Raw genomic sequence first — 16,326 nt, forward strand, 5'->3', positions numbered from 1 at the left:
TACACTGACAAAACCAAATGTACAAATTCTGAAATAAAATTTAAATGCTGTGATATTTTGAATGTTGAATTAATCAAAATGATCTCTATTGCTACCAATGCCATGCATATAAAGCTCAGTATCGTATAAACAGAATACAATGCATAAGGTAAATATGCTCTGAAATTTGTGACATGATGTTAAAGGGAAACCTGAATTTAGAGAACCAAATATATTAAAGCATTTAGCATGTTTTGCTGGTGCAAAATACAAATCATTCATTTTTTTTCTGGAATTTATCATTTTCCACTTTACCCTTATATAATGTGAACACTGAAACTGCAAGTGCAAACAGTTTAAGCTTACACTACATGGCCAAACGTATGTGGACACCTGACCACCACACCCATAACTGGCTTTCCCCAAACTGTTGCCACAAAGTTGCAAGCACACAACTGTCTAGAATGTCATTGTATGCTGTAGTGTTAAGATTTCCTTTCATTGGAACTAAAGGGCCTGAAAAAGCAAGCACAAAGCAAGGTTCATAAAGGCATGGTTTGCCAAGGCTGATGTGAGCGGCTCAAGCTCTGACCTCAACCCCACTGAACACCCTTAGGATTAATTTGAAAGTCTACTGCACATGAGGCCTTCTCACATCAGTGGTCTCAATATTCTTGACATCAGTGGTCAACCTCACTAATGCCCTTGTGGCTGAATGGACACAAATCCCCACAACCATGCTCCAAAATCTATTGTAAAGCCTTTCCGGAAGAGTGGAGGCTGTAATAACAGGAAAGGGGGAGCCAACTCTGTTAATGCCCATGGTTTTGGAATGGACACATATGGATGTGATGGGCAGATGAGCACATACTTTTGGTCATATAGAGTATGCCTAAATGTTTGTGTAAATCTAGACCCAAAAGACAGATCAATGATACTACCTGAGATGAAAAAGAAGTGTTCTGTTATTGTAAGGTAGCCTCAGGAGAGAGACATTGTTTGCAGTAGTATATTTCATATATTTTCCCTATGTTCAAAGAGGATTAGCAAACACTGATTTTGCAACTGTGCTCTAGACAAAATGGCTTCTAGAAGATATGGGAAGTCTTAAAATAGGCTTTGAACTAAACCTGAGAGAATTGCACACGCTTTTCACCAAACTTAAAAATACCTATATGCTACTGTGGAGTGTTACCCAATGCACATTTCCATATGAGATGGCCTTGATGGAGTAGACATCATAAGTTGCATAAGGCAGGTAATAAATCTCCACTGTTTAAAAATGTTACTTATTTAATATATCCTATAATTGATCTGGGATTATCTCTTCCCTGTTCATATCACTTTGGGATCTGAAATGAAATCATATTAGGATATGTATTTAAAAAAAAAAAAAAAAAAAAGTATCCAACATGATCAACATTCTTTTTTAAAAGAAGCTTGCTAACAATAAGCCCGTGTCTTTTAATAGTAAAAGGTAAAATGCTAAAATCTTCCAAGGTGTAGCTCCATTTTTTGGGGTTCATTTTGCATTTGGATGCAATGGTTGAATCTGTTCTTCTTAAATTGTTGTGATATTTGAGGGGGGGAACTTTGTGAAAGTGCTGGGTCCATTTATGAGTGTCGTCAGGTTAAACGTGTCCCACTGATGAAGTTGTACACCAGAAACTGCGAGGTTCCACAGTAATGAGTAGCAAAAAGCTTGCCATCAGGTGTTGGGTCTGAGAACGCAATCTCATCTTTGCTTAAATGCGACCCATAGATGAAATTGTTCCTGAAATGGAAAAACAAACATTATGATTGAAAACATGACATTAGAAAAATTAGAGTTCAATGTAGAAAGGATTTTGTATTTGGCAGTTAAAAATAAAAGTAATATAAAAAAAAAATTCATATTGACGGTGTAAATATATTTATGCTAAGATGTTTAAATTTCGTAAGACAAATACACTATGGAGTGGTTAAATATCTAACACCATAACTCCAGAAGAAACACATTTCAAGTCTAAATACACAGATTACTGATAATGGTATATTTGAGAATTATTAAGTACAACGATTCTAAGTCTAAATACACTGATAATTAATGATGGTGTATATGACAATGAATCTTGACTATTACAAGTCTAAATAAACAGATTCTCATATAGACCATTTAACAAATTATAATCAATGGGAAAGAAATTGTTAATTGAATGAATTTCAAAAAGGTAAAATAATTCAAATTATCAACACTTTTACTATTAACATTAAACCTGTTACTTCTTACCTTATTAATCTAGTTCTTCATGGCACTCAAGTTTTTATTTTTTAATAAAGATATATAGTCATTTGTATGAATAGGGAAATTAGTGCATGATTTATCCTCATTGTGTCAATGGAATTTATATCATTACCAAGTTGTGAAGTTGTTTTAACTAGTAATAGTCAGCTAATGATAGCTAGCTAATGACTAACAGGAAGTGTGTGTTTCTCTGCATTTTTTTTTACTACAAGCCCTCTTATATTGCGTGAGAGTGAGTTATTCAAGGTGTTTGCTGTATAACAAAATATATGCTGTATGTGCTGGAGAACAAAATACACATATTAGATACTAAAATGCATGAAGAACACAGATCAGGTTGTTGTAAGTGTAAATGTAAATGTATTGGATAATAATAAAAAAAAACATATACTGAGTCTCATTTATCAACCATTCGGTAAAGGTTTGGGCAAATGTTTGTGAAAGTCAAACCAAACTAAAATTTTCCACCAGATTTACAAAAAATTCAGAAACACTGATTTTCTCCCTACTCATGTTTATGTTGGCAGAAAGGCAGAAGTGAAAGTTATTTTGAATCACTTCTATGCCAATAAAAATATTTAGCAGTGTAACAGCACCTGAAATGGTCAGAAATCTAGACACAAATTACAGAATTAAGTTTGAAGTAAGCAATTAGGTGAATTAGGTGTGAAGTAAGTATGGTGATAAAATGGTGTAACATGAAAATGGAAGGAAAAAAACAAAAACACTATACCCAAGTGATAATGCGCACCCAGCACCTCACACTGTGTACAGGGAAACTGCTAACGGAACAGACTTATAAGCCAGCTTTTATCCTGACATCTAAATCTTCCGTCAGCTGAGGCATTTGTTTACGGCTTATGCGCAGACCAGCCAGTACTCTGTTTATACAGCAGCATTTCTTTTGTAATAGATGAATGACTAATGTTATTTGTCTTAATTTATGGGTTTGTGTTGGCTTGCTTCCTTATATTCTTTAATTAATGCTCATATTCTTTAATGAATAATTCTTTACTTTTCTCATATTCTTTAATTAATGCCAATAATATAAAATGACTGAGCTTTCGCTCCGGTATTCTTAGCCCCTGACATAGTGAACTAGCATGAGGATGTATTTTTGATAGAGACTACAAAGCACTTCTATAAGTCGCTCTGGATAAGGGCATCCACTAAATAATGCAAACATAATAAAAATAAGCAATTTAAACTTGACAGTGCAATCCATATATAAAACTGCAGTAATTAAATGCAAATTAAATGATTCAAAGTCAATCAAATCATGGTTTATATTACTTCTTGGTCTTATTACATGTAAATTTACATATAAAAAATCCATTCACTATTCACTGAAGGCCTTCCACCCAAGGGCATACAAGGCCCATGTGTGAAAACCAAGGTTTTGCCTTCCATCTCAGAGCCATGAGCAGGTCTCTGTGCTTTGGTTGCTGAATTCTGCAACACTTGAAGAATGTTGAGGAGAGGAGATGGTGAGGCCAGTTGTGGGGTAGGTGGCTTTCCAGCTCTACATGGAGAACCACAACCTGCAATCTGCTGACTTGGCATTAGCAAAGAGGTCCAATAGTGCCTTGCCAAAAATTTCTCAGATGCTGGTTAAAACTTCTGGGTGCAGATGCCACCCCCTTGGACTTATATGCCCTCTTGACAGAGTGTCTACTGCACCACTGTATAGCCCTGGCAAAGCAGATTGTGCAAACCAACGTTGGTGGTGTGCATAAACTAAGTTGGCAGAGAGATGCATCATATCCTGGCTTAGGTATCCCACCATGAGGACAGAGAAAATCTGAAAATCTGTTACTCAGCTGGGTTTTGTATCCTAAGAGCATTGTTACCCTGAAACAGCCGAGGTGCTAGACCTATCAAAGTCCTTGCTTGAACTTAGCATAGCTAATAATCTGTTCTTTCTTTCTGTCAAGCTGTATGTGCACTCCACCTCTGCTGACTAATGTGAGGTCTGATCCTGACACAATCCTCTCGCCCTGTGGAATGGTCTGAGTCATCTTGATACTCTGCTTCAGCTTAGAGTTTCTGCACGTACTGTATGTAAAATTAATGCAACAAATCATTTAAGTTTAACATATTCTTTAAAATATTTGTGCACAATACTGTTTATTTAAAACAGTAAAACACTGTCAAATGTTTCCAGTCGACATTTCACAATTACACCAATCAACCATAACATTAAAACCCACTGACAAGTTAAGTGAATAACAGTTATTATCAGTTATTATCAATTGATTATCTCTTGGACAAGGGACTTGGTGATGGCTGGATCTTGTGGGGTGTTCACGATATGCAGTGGTTAGTACCTACCAAAAGTGGTCCAAAGAAAGACTACCGGTGTACTGGCGACAGGGTCATGGGTGCACAAGGCTCACAGAAGAGATGGCACCAGAATGCACTATGGGAAGAAGGCAAGCCGACAGAGGCAGTGTGATGCTCTGGGCAATGTTCTGCTGGGAAACCTTGGGTCTTGGCATTCAAGTGGATGTTACTTTGACACGTACCACCTACCTAAACATTGTTGCAAACCAAGTACACCCCTTCATGGCAACGGTATTCCCTAATGGCAGTGGCCTCTTTCAACAGGATAATGTGCCCTGCCACACTGCAAAAATTGTTCAGGAACGGTTTGACGAACATGACAAAGAGTTCAACGTGTTGACTTGGCCTCCAAACTCCCCAGATCTCAAGCTGATTGAGCATCTGTGGGATGTGCTGGACAAACAAGTCCGATCAATGGAGGCCCCACCTCACAGTTTTTATATCATACAAGCATACTGCATAATATAATTTAATTACACTCATTATCTCATTTCACAATAATTTCTTTCCATACTTTAACCTACATGTTTTCAGTTTTTTATGCATATATAAAATTTATGCATATGCATGTAGTATAGGGTTCCCAACTAGCCTTCTCAAATGTTTTGTGGCCTCTAAGTGGCCATCGCTTGTCAAAATTAATCTGTGGTAAAATGAGTACATTATAACCAAACAAAAGACTTACAAGGCAACAAAGAGACTAGTTAGCCAAAGTGTAAGACTCCAACGGCCAAAGAAGCAGGTTGCTTCAGCCTTTCATTTTCCTTTGTTGATTTATTTATCCACTGACCAACCAATGTTGCTAACTATCTAGCTATTGAATTCTGGCATGTTAGAAAGAGCTTTTTTTAGGTACATTTTAAAAAAATGCACCTAAAATGACTAATCAGATATGCCCAATCCATGTTATGTATGTGATTCACTAAAAGTATTGCTGCAGTGGTGAATGATGATATAATAGCTGATGCTCACCTGAGACACTCAATCATTCGTGAGGCAATGCCTCTCCTCCTCATCATGTTAAAGACCCAAATGCGACTGATCCCACACACTGCTGGCTCTGGAACAGTAGAGCAGCACCAGGCCCTTTGGCGCTCAAACATCACTTTCTCCCTCTCTGAACCCTCTGGCAATGGCTCTTCGATCACCCTGTAACCCTACACACAGAATTATTAAATCCACTTATGGATTACTTCTGAAAACTACATAAAGTCTATTATGCAAAAACAAATTCATCAAAACAAAATTAAATGAGATGCAATAAGACACAAATGACAGTTATGTCAATACAGTAATGTCATTGCAGTAATGTAATTTTTGTAACACTGAGCCTCATTTAACAAGCTGGATATGAACAGATTTATGCACAAATCGTTCGTACGAGCATTTACACAAAAAAGTATTATTCATGAAAATCCCGTAAATTTAAAAAAAAAAAAAAAAATTCATATCCTACTCCTGAGTGTGTAAATTTCTGGATAAGAAGACTAACTAATGTAAACCTTGATTGATCAATGTTCCATTATATATTGCAATGAGTTACTCTATTTTTATGTACAAATTATGGTGTCAAGTTCAAATCACTTATTTATTTCAAATATGCACACAAATTCAATATTTTTTGGACTCGTCGTTTCATATAAGCCTAAATGGCATTAAGGAAATATTACACACACATACATGCAGTTATCTAATCAGCCAATCATGTGGTAGCAGCGCAATGCAAACAATCGTTGCAGATACAGATCAAGCTTCAGTTAATGTGCACATCAGAATAAAGAAAAGTGTGATCTCTGTGACTTTGATAATGGCATGGTTGTTGGTACCAGATGGGCTGGTTTGAGTATTTCAGAAACTGCTGATCTCCTAGGATTTTCACTCTAGATTTCACACTCTAGTCTCTAGATTTTACACTGAATGGTGCATTCTGAGATGCACTTCTGCTCACCAGGGTTGTAAAGAGTGACTATTTGAGTTACTATTGACTTCCTGTCAGCTCAAACCAGTCTGGTCACTCTCCTCTGATCTCTCTCAACAACAAGGTGTTTCAGCCTGCAGACCCTCCGCTCACAGGAAGATTTTTTGCTTTTCGCACCATTCTGTTTAAACTCTAGAGACTGTTGTGTGCGAAAATCCCAGGAGATTAGCAGTTTCTGAAATACTCAAACCAGCCCATCTGGTACCAGCAACCAGATTACAAAAATCACAAACTGAAACACATTAACTGAAGCTCTTGGCCTGTATCTGCATGATCTTTTGCATTGCGCTGCTGCCACATGATTGGTTGATTAGATAACTGCATGAATGTGCAGGGATACCTAATAAAGTGGAAAGTGAGTGTGGTGTACACATACTGAATACACACACAAAGACAGCAAGTAAACCCAAATCCTAAGACTAGTTCTTCAATTAAGATGAAATGCTGGTGTATAAAAGGAGGGTGAGGCTGGTCTGTGCAGATGGTAGCTGCAAGCCGAGCCGGTGCAAATGGCAGAATTGATATTACTACAACAGTTAGCACATGATGCCCTTAGGAGGCAACGGATACTTCGAGACCGGTATGATTTTTTTTTCTCCAGAGGATGAAAGCTGGCTCAGAAGTCAGTTCAGTTTGCCACACCATTTTGTCAATTTTAAAAACCTCTGTCATGGTTTCACCTCCCCTGGAAGCAGAGGGAGTCAAACCATTTTCCTTTGACCTTACTTACATTACACTGAACGGACGACAATAAATTCACCTCCGTAATTTCTCTCTTTATTTTGGCCTTTCCAGGTGCTGGAAATGCTGCGAAATAATATTTTTTTTATTCTCGTACACAAGTCAAAATTACTTCAACTTCTGCCCCAGACGTTGGCCGTTTAGTAGCCATTTTGCGCTTTCTGCTCCGTGAACTTGACCTTTTTATGGAGTTTTGTAGGCGTCACCAAACGCAAATCAGCTGCACGCACCCAATAATTTATGGGTGATTGCCATTTATCAACATAGACACATACTGCTGACATTTTAAGCAACACCAATTTAAAATGTTTTCATATGTTCATGATACTGGACAAAAAAGACCCTAACTTAATCTCTTAAAAAAGGCACAAAGCACTAACCTCCTGAATGTGTTCAGCGATCAGACACCCCGTCACCTTCTTGTCATTTGAAATGAAGAGGAAGGTTTTGGTCTGGGAAGGGACTTTAGTCTCCACTTGCTGGAATCCTAGATCGTTGTCCACCATTTCTCTTATTTCCTCCACCTCAAAGCAGACAAAATTAAAACAAACTATTAAGGACAATAAATTCTCCTGATTTACTGAAGCTTTTATTTAGCACTAATTAAGACCGGTGAATAAAGGACTTTTTTTAAACTACTTCAGCACCCAAGGTTCATCTCTGAACAATTTTATCCTGTGCTGTACTTATGTGAAAGTGTGAAAGCACTTTAAATTAGTATGCAGTACCTTTTTCAGTGCATATTTAGGGTCATCTGGGAGAACAAGTATAATCTTGCCATCTGGGTATTCTCCTAAAATCCTCTCCTTCTTCCAACCCTGTAAAATAATCAAAATAAGTTGTGTTGATACAAGTGTGTCCAAAAAGACAGCAGACGTTATATAGGTAGTCCATCAAGACCATCTCACATGTGAAATATTTTAACCAGAATTTAAAATAAAATTCAAAGGAACTATTGTAATATGCAGTAAGGTAAGCCAAAATGCGCACCACATATCTGACAGCACTGATGAACTGGTTGTGGAACAGTAGGTGCTGGGTCTCATCCTCGGTGGTGGAAGGAGAATATAGCATCCCACACACATTGCAAGTCGTGGCTCCGAATGCATTCTGGTTATTGTCCTTCATTACACAATATATATTGTTATCAGGCAGGAACTTTCATTAATACTGTGCACAACTTGAGATGGAAATCTTGAACCTGTGACCATTTTTGTGTACAGTCTAAGATTCTAGGTAATATCATAAAAAGAACATGAACTGACTTGATAAATGTAGTGATTCAGATAATATTCACACATGACATTTCAATAAAAATCTAAGGCATACTAACAGCTGAACAGGTGAATAAAAAATTTGAGAAATATACGTTGATTATACTTACATTTACTTACATGTTTCAGTTAATCAGACAAAAAATTATAAAACCATTGTAAAACATCCACAATAATTACACACATATACATCTTAAGAGTCAGCTATAATCGTGACAGTTGAATCTATAATCTTGACTTACTGAGTTTTTTTGCTCTCCTTCTAGACTTCCAGCCCTTAAATTATTCGTAACCTCATTCCTAAGCTCTGTGTCTGACCCACTGCCACAGCTGCCCCTAAAAAACAAAAACAAATCAAAAAAAAAAAAAAAATTATATATATATTATATATATATATATATATATATATATATATATAAAATAAGATTCAAAATTCAAGAGATTTATTGTCATATGCACGGTGAAAACACAACGGTTTAGACCATACATTGAAATTCTTACTTTGCATGTCTCCCTAAAAAAGAAGAAGAAAAGAAAAATATACATAAAAAAAAAATATATATATATATATATATATATATACATATATATATTTTTTTATATATATATATATATATATATATATATAAATATATATATACATATATATATTTTTATATATATATATATATATATATATATATATATATATATATATATATATATACAGTCCCTGAGTTGGTAAGTAAGTAAGGCGCTCTGTGCATTGTGTGACAACAGGATAACAGTCAGTAGGGGTGATGGGGAGTGAGGTGATTAGTGTTTGCAGTATTGTTCAGGAGTCTGATTGCTTGTGGATAGAAGCTGTTGGTGAGTCTTTTTGTACTTGATTTCACACTCCTGTAACGTCTCCCAGATGGCAGAAGTGTGAAAAGACTGTTGTGGATGTGTATTGTCCCTGATGATGTTGTGGGCCCTCCTGAGGACCCTGGTGGTGTAAATGTCCTGGAGTGATGGGAAGGCTACTCCACAGGTGAACTGTGCAGTTTTTATAACACACTGGAGAGCTTTCCTGTCCTGAACAGTGCAGCTTCTGTGCCACACTGTGATTGAGCTGGTGATCAAGCTGGCGATCACACTTTCAACTGTACATCTGTAGAAGTTGCTGAGGATTTCGGTTGACATGCCAAATTTCCTTAGCCTTCTTAAGAAGTACAGTCACTGCTGGGATCTCCTCAGGAGCTGCTGAGTGTTGTGAGACCAAATGAGGACCTCACTGATGTAAATTCCACAGAATTTAAAGGTTTTCACCCTCTCCACCTCTGTCTCACCGATGTAGACTGGGGTGTGCTGCTCCTTCCTCCTCTTCCTAGGATCAATAATCATCTCCTTGGTCTTGTCTATATTTAAGTGGAGATTATTTTCCTGACACCAGGCTATCAGTCCTGCTACCTCCCTTCTGTATGATGTTTCCTCTCCACCAGTGATCAGTCCGATGACTCATGTGTGGTGTCATCCACAAATTTTATTATCCTGGTGTTGGTCTAGGAGGCCACGCAGTCATAGGTGAAGAAGGTGTACAGCAGTGGGCTCAGGACACAGCCTTGGGGGGTCCTTGTGCTCACAGTTCTGATACCTGATGTCCGGTCTCCCACTCTGACTGACTGGGGTCTGTCTGTCAGGAAGTTCAGTACCCAGTTACAGAGGTAGGGTGTCAGTCCGAGGGCGAGGAGCTTTTCGGAGAGCCTGTGTGGTATGACTGTTGAATGCCAAGCTGTAGTCAATGAATAGCATTCTCACGTATGTGTCCTTACCCTCCAAGTGTGTGAGGGCTGTGTGGATGGCATCGCTGAAAGCATCATCAGTGGACCGGTTTTGTCGATATGCAAATTGAAATGGGTCCAAGGTGTCTGGGATTGTCCTTTTTATGTGGGTCATGACTATCCTTTCAAAACACTTCATCACATTTGGGGTGAGTGCAACAGGATGATAGTCATTCAGGCAGGTCACAGTGTTTCTCTTTGGGAGGGGCACGATGGTGGTGGACTTGAAGCAGGAGGGCACCGAGGCCTGAGCGAGGGACAGATTGTAGATGTCTGTGAGCACGTCAGCCAGCTCCGACGAGCAAACCATGACTGCCCGCCCGGGGATGTTATCTGGGCCGGCTGCCTTCCATGGGTTCGCTCTCTTCAGAGTCAATACACGTGTATTTATTTATTTATTTATTTATTTTTTCCCTATTATGAAATTCTACAAAAGTGGTGAGAAACACCGTAACCCCATTGAAAACTTTTTGGGCAACATGTTTATAAAGTTTAGTACTTTTTTAGACACAATTAAAATATAGTTCTAGTACTCCTTAAATTATATAAAAAAAGCTAAAATACTGTTTTCTAATATGCCTTTTAAAATACTATTAAAATAAATAAATTTTCATGTGTTTGAGAAGTACAGTATTAGAAGCGTCAAATCAAATTATTTTACTGTTTTCAAAATAATTTAAGTTCCAAAATGCTATGCAGATATGCAGTGCAGTTGTGCTGAGTTAGGGGGTGTGGACGACAACCAACTCGGGTCAGCTAGCTAACAATCTACGAGATAACTTATGCTCTTATACTCCATTACAGGCCTAGGCTTTAAACTGGTAATACCATTGGGCATAGGTGGTGTCACAGCAGGGAGTGTTCTCCTGCACCCGCTTTGACACACTTGCTGGAGCAAGTGGTGTAGGAGAAAGGCTGACTTGACCAGTTAACATGGGTAAAAAAAAAAATCTGGCCATTTTCCTCTGACCTCTTTTATCAACAAGGTGTTTCCACCCAAAGAACTGTTGCTCACTCAATGTTTTTTTGTGTCATTCCGTGTGAACTCTAGAGACTTGTGTGTGAAAATCCCAGGAGATCAGCAGTTTCTGAAATACTCAAACCAGCCAATCTGGTTTGAGATGCCATGGTTAAAGACACATAGATCACACTTTTTCCCCATTCTAATGTTTGATGTGAACATTAACTAAAGCTCTTGATGTGCATGATTTTATGCACTGTGCTGCTGCCACATTGGCTGATTAGATAAATGCATAAATGAACAGGTGCACAGGTGTTCCTATTAAAGGGGACAGTGAGTGTATATGGCTAGCAAAGCTCGTACTTAAAGAACTTTTATTACCAGTTCAAAGACAGGAAAAAGTACAATACCTGTTTTTCACTTCTGAATTGTCTGTTGGTGTCTTATGAGAACCATCTTGTTGGTTAGAGGACTTGATACCTGTAGATGCTAGTAACAAAAATAATATTCAGAATAAATGTAATGGGTTTTTGGCTATTGAAAGGAATATATCATAGTCCACACAGGAATTCACAATGCTCAGATTGAGACTAAACATTTTCAAAAAAGAAACAGACTTTGGGATAACCAAGCAGCTTGTGACCATTTATTGAAAAACATACAACTGGAATGCAGAGATCAGACTCCACAATTTTATAGACAGTCTAAGATTGATCACTAAATGTAGGTATAATGAACAATGATTGATGTTTACCTGTAGGGGTCTTGATGCATATGTGCTTTCCCAGTGTTCTAGAGGACTCTACAGCCAAAGATGAGGGTTCCTCCATTCTGCCCTATGAATAAATTAGACATAAAAATGGAATAACTGTGCCAGAAATAGTGTATTATTTGTACATAAGTTTGTTAAGATAAATACAGACACTTCACCAGTAGAACTGATGAGTATGGTTGTGTCAGGGGCAGAATAAGGGCAACATGACATGTACAATGGTCTTGATGTCTTTACCTCCTGTTTGGGAACAGCTGGCTTGCTAGTCTCTTCACCTGGCTCATCCAGCTCAAAGTCATCTGGTGAGTATTTTGGTCTGGGATTATATGGCTTATACTCCACAACAGGCCTAGGCTTTAAACTGGTAATACCATTGGGCATGGGTGGTGCCATCGCCGGGAGTGTTCTCCTGCACTCGCTTGATCCCACTTTTAACACATTCACTGGAGCAAGTGATGTGGGAGAATGAGGAGGAAGACTGACTTGACTAGCTGATACTGAAATGGGTAAAGTCTGTGTGGAGTCTTTTGCATCGTCTTGACTAGCCTGATCTGATTTCAGCTTTTTAACACGGGTCCATGTCAGTTTGTCCCTCTGCAGCTCAATCTGTCTCAGTTTCTGGAAGCGGGACAGCTTCTTTTTTTCTTGAGTTTTAAGGGGGACGGACACTTGGCTAAGGAAAAAACGTTTCTTGGGTGCACTCCCGTGTACCTTGGGTCCCGATGTCTCCTCAGTGAGGCTTTCTGGGATGGGGAGGTCACTGGAAACAGTGGGAATTGTTGCATTCTCTACCTCATTTTTACTCTGAATCATCTCACTGGACTGAATGCTATCTTCTGTCTTCTCTTCTTTAGCTGCCGTTGTGTCAGATGCAATGTCGTCGGCGATTTCCTCACACAGAGCTAGGAGATTGAGCTGCTTGGGGGGCGGCCTCCTAGCAGCAGCTGCTCTCTCCTTAGCCATCGCTGCCAGACGAGCCTTGGTTCTGGCCTGAGGATTCATTGCTTGCTTCTTGGGAGGTTCCGCACTGGCCTGTGCAAGGGAACCTTGTGTGGAGTCTTTTGCACTGTCTTGTGGAAGAGAAGGAGTTGATGTACTCTCCTTACATACCACAGCTTTGCTGGTTTCTTTGAGTCCATTTGATTCCTCCAAGTCCTGGGGGGGCTGCTCGTTATTGTCTAAGGCACTGAGGTCACCAGCCATTTCTTCCAGCGTTTCAATCTCAACTACACAGTGTTCAATCTCAATATCACCCAGTGTTTCTGAGGTCAGAGAGCTCTGTGTCACGCCAGGAACATCAGAGGCCACCAGATTATGTAGAGTATCCTGTAGAAAACATGCATTCACCATGGCAAATGCACCAATATCTGAGATGTTTTCACTATTTAAGTCATGTTTGTTTAAGCTAGTTTCTTGAATGACATCAGAAAATGCTTGTATAGGAGACAGAGATTCTCCCATCACACCTACTCCAGCATCTAAATGTAGAGCGACTTTCCCAATGGGGTCAACTGAGAGTTCTTTCTGCTCTTCAAGTGATTTTTTTTTTGTTGTTTTAGTCTCAGAAGATTGACTCACTTGGGACACTGAATGATACACTGCAGCATCATGTTCATCATTCAGATCAAGACCTAAACTGGTGGTTCCTCCAAGCTTGTTTTTATCTGGCAGTGTTGTTTCTTCACTGTGTGAATCAGGAGGCTGACCATAGCTGTGCTCTACTAACACAGGGTACAGTACTGCAGACACTGTGCAAGCTGTTTCTGAAAGCGGAGACTGACATTTATCCTTCTTCACTCTTGAAGAGTATTTCTTGCTTCCTTTTTTAAGGACAGGCAAAGTCAGACACAATTTATCCCCATCTTTGTTTGAAGTTTTACTACTAATTTTGGAGCCTGGTTCCTTTGCCACTGCAGATTTAATTGATGTTTTTTTCCTTTTTACACCAGTCACCATCTTCGAGGGTGTTTTCAGTCTAGAAGAGCGACGTGGTGGGTTTTCCACATCATCTCTTAGCTGTGTTGAAGATTTTCTTTTGGCCTTAACTGAAACTTTCTTCTGCGCCGCTCCGGACCTTTGGGACCTCTTGGGCCGCAGAGATGTTCGGCCGGGTTTATCAGACGCTGTCAGGCTAGGATCCACCTGTTTCTTATTGTCTTGTGGTTCAGTAGATTGCATTTTCCTTTTCTGACATGGCATTCTAGTGAAAATTAAATACTGGAACACAGTCACAAATGAGTAAATATTTAACACATGAGCAATGGATTAACAAGCAAGAGAAGTTAAAAAATCATTAATAATGGTAATTGCAAACAAACTAAAGATTATTTGAGAAAAGACAACATGATAAACTATAAACAGCCATGGCACATGTATAGGCAACATATACAAATTATAGAGTTCCACTGCACATTGTCTTGTGTCCATTGTTTTCTTGATACCACTAGGAGATTTCATTCGTATATAAACATATCAGAAAGACCTGACGAATTTTGCCAGAAAAGCAAGTTGTACTAGGGGGTCAAAGGCTGGACAGCCAGTCTGCATATGAACCCAGATAACACTGAAATCATTCTTGGACCCAACACTATTAGAAATAAGATGCCTGAGCACATTATATTAGCTGACGCCAAGCAAAATATACTAAACTTTTGACGTTATAGCCTCTTATTATATTTCATCCAAGGGGCTTGATATTTTGTGATGTAGTAGTAAAATATGTGCCAGTGTGTATCATGACACCATGTGAAATTTAATTTAGTCTGTTAATTGGTCTGTTTAATTTTGGCTTATTAAGATTAAAAATGAGTGCAGTTTAGTTAGTGAGAAATGCAGTTAGTTAGTGAGAATATCCAGTTAAATCCACAAATTCCAAGTAGCTTTTATTTAAAAGAATTTCCTTATGGAACTGCTTATTCGTAATTTAAATTCGGTTATTGTTATCAATACAGGGTATTCTCATTAGATTAGCAATAGAAGAGAACGTCATGAAAGTAACAAGATTTTAAATGTTTGATATTTGTGTGTCATTTATAAGCCAATTTAATCCAATTAATCGATTGTTTGTAAATTAATTATTAATTAATGATTAATCCTGACACCTATATATGTCCATGCTCCAATGCTGGACACTTACAAGACCCTGTTCTCACTTCTGATGGACTGACACATGGCTACACTGTCTGCTTTACCTACAGTATAATGATTACAGTCACAACTAGATTCCAGGTGTTGCATAGAAAGTGCAATCAGGCAATCAAACTGCAACTTTTAACATTATGAAAGGTCAGGGGGGAAAGAAAAAAGAAAAAAGTCAGATGCTCTGTATTGCATGGGGCAGAACTTCTGAAACAGAGCTCACTTGCTCACTGAGAGCTTATGCGTTGCTTATAAAAGTGCTTTGAGACTGCACTATAAAAAAGGCCAAGTGTATTCTAACTTTCTGCATGAAGACATTCACACAATATAGTACTGAACGTGCAGTGAAAAATATCAAGATCAACTTAAAATGAAGTGATCAGCAGGAAGTCAATGTGATCTGTCGCACTAGGACTAGGTGCTGGGAATCCACTTCCATGAAGGAGATTAAAAAAAAAAATCTGTTTTCTCATTAGACTCGATTCTAGACACTGGGTGTTACATTAGAAGCGGGTTTTAGGCATTTAGGAGTCTGAAGCAGCTGAGAAAACGTCCAAAAGCACCCTAAACAACGTGTCAGAACATCAGACTAGGACATGAGGCTGAAATACTATTTTGACAAGTTGCTGATTTCGGTAGGATGTGGTTTTGGACGATCTCGCAGCTTTAGCAAAGCGGCTAACCTGCGGACAGCCATTCAAAAGCGATTCCTTGGTTAGAAAATCGTTGCTGGAAACCCAAAGACATACAGAAATGCACGGAAAACGCATAAAACGTAATTACAACAAAATAGAACCACGTATACGAGCTAAAACTTACTTATCTTACTCGGTTTTCGAAAACAGCTGTTCTGTGCTGTGCTGTGGGAAGTTTACATTCGCTTCCGGAGCTTGTGTCTTCTTCATCGGCTTTGGCATAGTGATTGTTTGTGTGAATAATCGCCACCTGTCGGTCTGGCGCGAGGAGACGATCTGCTGTATATAAAACCTAATCCAGGCTAAGAAACTTTTGCATGTTGATGTGTTTAGATATGATTTATTTTTATTTTACTATT

The 16,326-nt window shown here is 38.6% G+C and overlaps 1 protein-coding gene across 2 annotated transcripts; it reads right to left on the reverse strand.

Moving 5' to 3' along the window:
* Positions 1 to 1,367: 1,367 nt before the first annotated feature.
* Positions 1,368 to 16,233, reverse strand: esco1 (establishment of sister chromatid cohesion N-acetyltransferase 1). Of its 2 annotated transcripts, none has more exons than XM_053231450.1 (10): positions 16,092 to 16,233; positions 12,372 to 14,351; positions 12,117 to 12,198; positions 11,773 to 11,851; positions 8,842 to 8,935; positions 8,316 to 8,447; positions 8,054 to 8,143; positions 7,706 to 7,849; positions 5,579 to 5,763; positions 1,368 to 1,753 (listed from the first exon to the last, which is right to left on the reverse strand). In XM_053231450.1, exons 2-10 carry the CDS (start codon positions 14,331 to 14,333, stop codon positions 1,606 to 1,608), a joined length of 2,916 nt encoding a protein of 971 aa, XP_053087425.1. In that variant the 5' UTR covers positions 14,334 to 14,351; positions 16,092 to 16,233; the 3' UTR covers positions 1,368 to 1,605. The 2 variants fall into 2 exon arrangements, with proteins under 2 accessions (XP_053087425.1, XP_034162217.2); XM_034306326.2 differs by having other exon boundaries at positions 16,101 to 16,225.
* Between the last annotated feature and the right edge of the window lie 93 nt (positions 16,234 to 16,326).

The sequence above is a fragment of the Pangasianodon hypophthalmus genome, chromosome 1 (assembly GCF_027358585.1).
Source record: "Pangasianodon hypophthalmus isolate fPanHyp1 chromosome 1, fPanHyp1.pri, whole genome shotgun sequence".
Classification (NCBI taxonomy): Eukaryota; Metazoa; Chordata; class Actinopteri; order Siluriformes; family Pangasiidae; genus Pangasianodon; species Pangasianodon hypophthalmus.

Bases quoted from the DNA above. Each gene is read 5' to 3' on its own strand.
- esco1 (XM_053231450.1), bottom strand. From the start codon at position 14,333: ATGCCATGTCAGAAAAGGAAAATGCAATCTACTGAACCACAAGACAAT. The intron at 8,144-8,315 runs GTGCGCATTTTG...ATTATTTTACAG, and splicing joins TCAGTGCTGTCAGATATGTG to GGTTGGAAGAAGGAGAGGAT. The intron at 7,850-8,053 runs GTACTGCATACT...GTCTGCTTTGAG, and splicing joins CTAAATATGCACTGAAAAAG to GTGGAGGAAATAAGAGAAAT.